This window comes from Malurus melanocephalus, unplaced genomic scaffold (genome assembly GCF_030028575.1).
Source record: "Malurus melanocephalus ecotype Western Australia unplaced genomic scaffold, MMel_1.1 scaffold_50, whole genome shotgun sequence".
Lineage (NCBI taxonomy): Eukaryota > Metazoa > Chordata > Aves > Passeriformes > Maluridae > Malurus > Malurus melanocephalus.
The window spans coordinates 1,028,445-1,030,862 of NW_026623282.1; the positions used below are offsets into that span (position 1 = coordinate 1,028,445).

The window sequence follows — 2,418 nt, forward strand, 5'->3', positions numbered from 1 at the left end:
TCTGCAAGACTTTAGATGGTGATGCCATCATTTAGATGCCCCAAATGTCCTTGTGCTGATTTGGACATAAGTAGGAGAACTTGGATTTTCTCTAACTGCCTCTTAAACAGATCCAGATTTTAAAACAAATAATTGTACCCAGTATACTGCTTTGTCTTTCTCAAATTAAGTCATAAAATGTTTATTCCATTTCCTATTGCAAAAGCAATGAAGGACATGGGGGTGTTATTTGCTCTCTCATGCTGTACCTGGAGGTTGGTAGCATTAGTGATGTGGGCACAGGAGTATGTGTATAACATTTTCCTCCCTGTGCTTGGGAAAGTCGCTCAAGCACTTTGTGCTCAGAAGCTTGTGATGAAGGGTGAGCTTTACAAGAGCTTGGGGAAGATCTTTAAGWGTCTCAGGGAAGGTGTTTAAACCACAGCTGGTGTAAGATAATGATTGTTGGCTCTGCTCTCTCTGATAAGAGCAGATTGTATCAAAGATGCAGTGGTGCTGTTCTAAGAACCCAGGGAGAGAGGATAGTCCTTGCTAGCTGGAGAGGAAGAGAAAGGCCATAGCCTCCTCTGATTATGAATCAGTCCAGGCTTTTTCAGCAAGATATTAACTCTGAGTATAGAAATCCTGCCCCAGCAGACCAGTTCCAATAGTGTGCTAATAGTGTGTCTGAACATTCTYACAGAGCTTTGAAAATAGGCTTTAAAATTCTGTGTGCTGTCTGTTAAACRGAGTCTGATTCTTTTCTCATTCATCACAATTTTATACTGGGGTTGATCTATTGATTTCAGTTATGTTGTGTCAGGCTGCCATTTCTCCAAGTGAATAATTCAGCTCTGTGCATAGGTTAAGTGAGAAAAGAGGCTCTTTCTATTATCCCCACCCATGAATGGCTCATTCATCTAACCCCTAATCTCTCTGGACCAGCAAAATTTGGATAATAACAGGCTGCCTCCAGGGAATGATCTGAACTGTAAGCAGTTAATATATTCTCAGTAYGCTGGAGATTGAAAAAGTCTTGTATGAGAGTTTAATATAATAATTCTACAACTAACTCACCTGGCAAAGACAACATTTTTCCTACATGAATAGCATTTAATACTGCTTGCTTCTKTTTCCCCTGATAGTCCTGTCATATGTTTCTGTCTCTCTTCCCTCAGGTTATCGCTACATCACTTGCCAGATTCAAAATTGTTCTGATAAGACAATGACAGTCCCATTTGCTGGCAGCACTGATCGGGATTCCCTCACTGTGCAGGATGACTACATATTTCTTCAGGTACTGCCATTTCTGGAAGGGAACAGCTCATTTTAAAATTCAAAATTGAAGTTCTAAACAGTGCAGCAATACTGTAAGGAGCAAGGAGAAACCTGTTCCAGAGTGTGAATGTTGATTTATGATGGAAAAAATTATTCCTTTATCAGTAAAAAAAAAAAAAAAAAAAAAAAAAAAAAGGCATCTCTAGTTTATGCAACTGCTTGCCCTTTAGCTATATGAAAATTTTCAAGTAGATCATGTTACATCTATAAATGCTCTTTTGTGTTAATGCAGACCTTGTGTTCTTATGGTTACAAACTCTTCGGGGTCTTTTCCAATAGCTGCASAGCACAGAAAGCTTCCCTGAGAAAAGGATCCATGGACAGCCACTGACAGAGSAGTTGCACAGCTGCTTCACATGGATTCTGCTCTGGAGTGGTTTTGCCAGGAGAATTACATGGCTGTGCTTAGGAAGCARAAGGGTGAAATGGCCATAGCTGGGGAGCTTGGAGCAAATGAGYACAGAATCATGGAATGATTTGGATTGGAAAAGACCCTTAAAATCGAATCCAGCCACAAACCTACCACTGCCAAGTCCATCACTAAACCATGTCCCCAAGYGCCAYGTCTACAACTCATGGTGGTCCAAATTACACTGGGGTTATTTCATTCCCAAACTACAAGACCTGCCTGCAGAAATAAGGCTGGAACTTTGTCAGCCATATGGCACCAGTACAGCTCAGGCACTCCTGTAACTATTGTTTTATGTGCTTGGCACTGGCTGTGCTTTGAATCCATCAGGGCTGCAAACTTCCCAAGGAGCAGTTATGTCCTCTTTGTTTTATTAGATTTTACTAGGGAAGTTGCTTGTGCTTTCCTTAGTGCTTGGCTATCATTTTCCCCTTACTTTGATGTGATTTGTTTGCTGAAAGGATTATCTATTTATTGACTTTTGCAGGAAAGCTGTATCATGGCAATGGATACACCTCCCCRCCACTGCCTCAGTGTGCATCAGATTGGCTCCTTTCCAGCATTCCCCCCTTGGGCTTTTTTCTTCCACAAGCACCTGTAAATTAGTAGGGACACAAAGGATCTGCTCTCCTCTTGTTGGGCTTAGTGGTTTCAAGGACCCACTTGGCTTAGAAGAATTAACACTAAAAAAA

The 2,418-nt window shown here is 41.1% G+C and overlaps 1 protein-coding gene across 1 annotated transcript in view; it reads left to right on the forward strand.

The window, feature by feature from the left end:
* Positions 1 to 2,418, forward strand: part of SORCS2 (sortilin related VPS10 domain containing receptor 2) — a 521,698-nt gene that overhangs the window by 428,365 nt on the left and 90,915 nt on the right. The window contains exon 7 of the mRNA XM_057365256.1: positions 1,158 to 1,276. Coding sequence (XP_057221239.1) covers positions 1,158 to 1,276 — 119 coding nt within the window. The remainder of the gene's footprint in view (positions 1 to 1,157; positions 1,277 to 2,418) is intronic.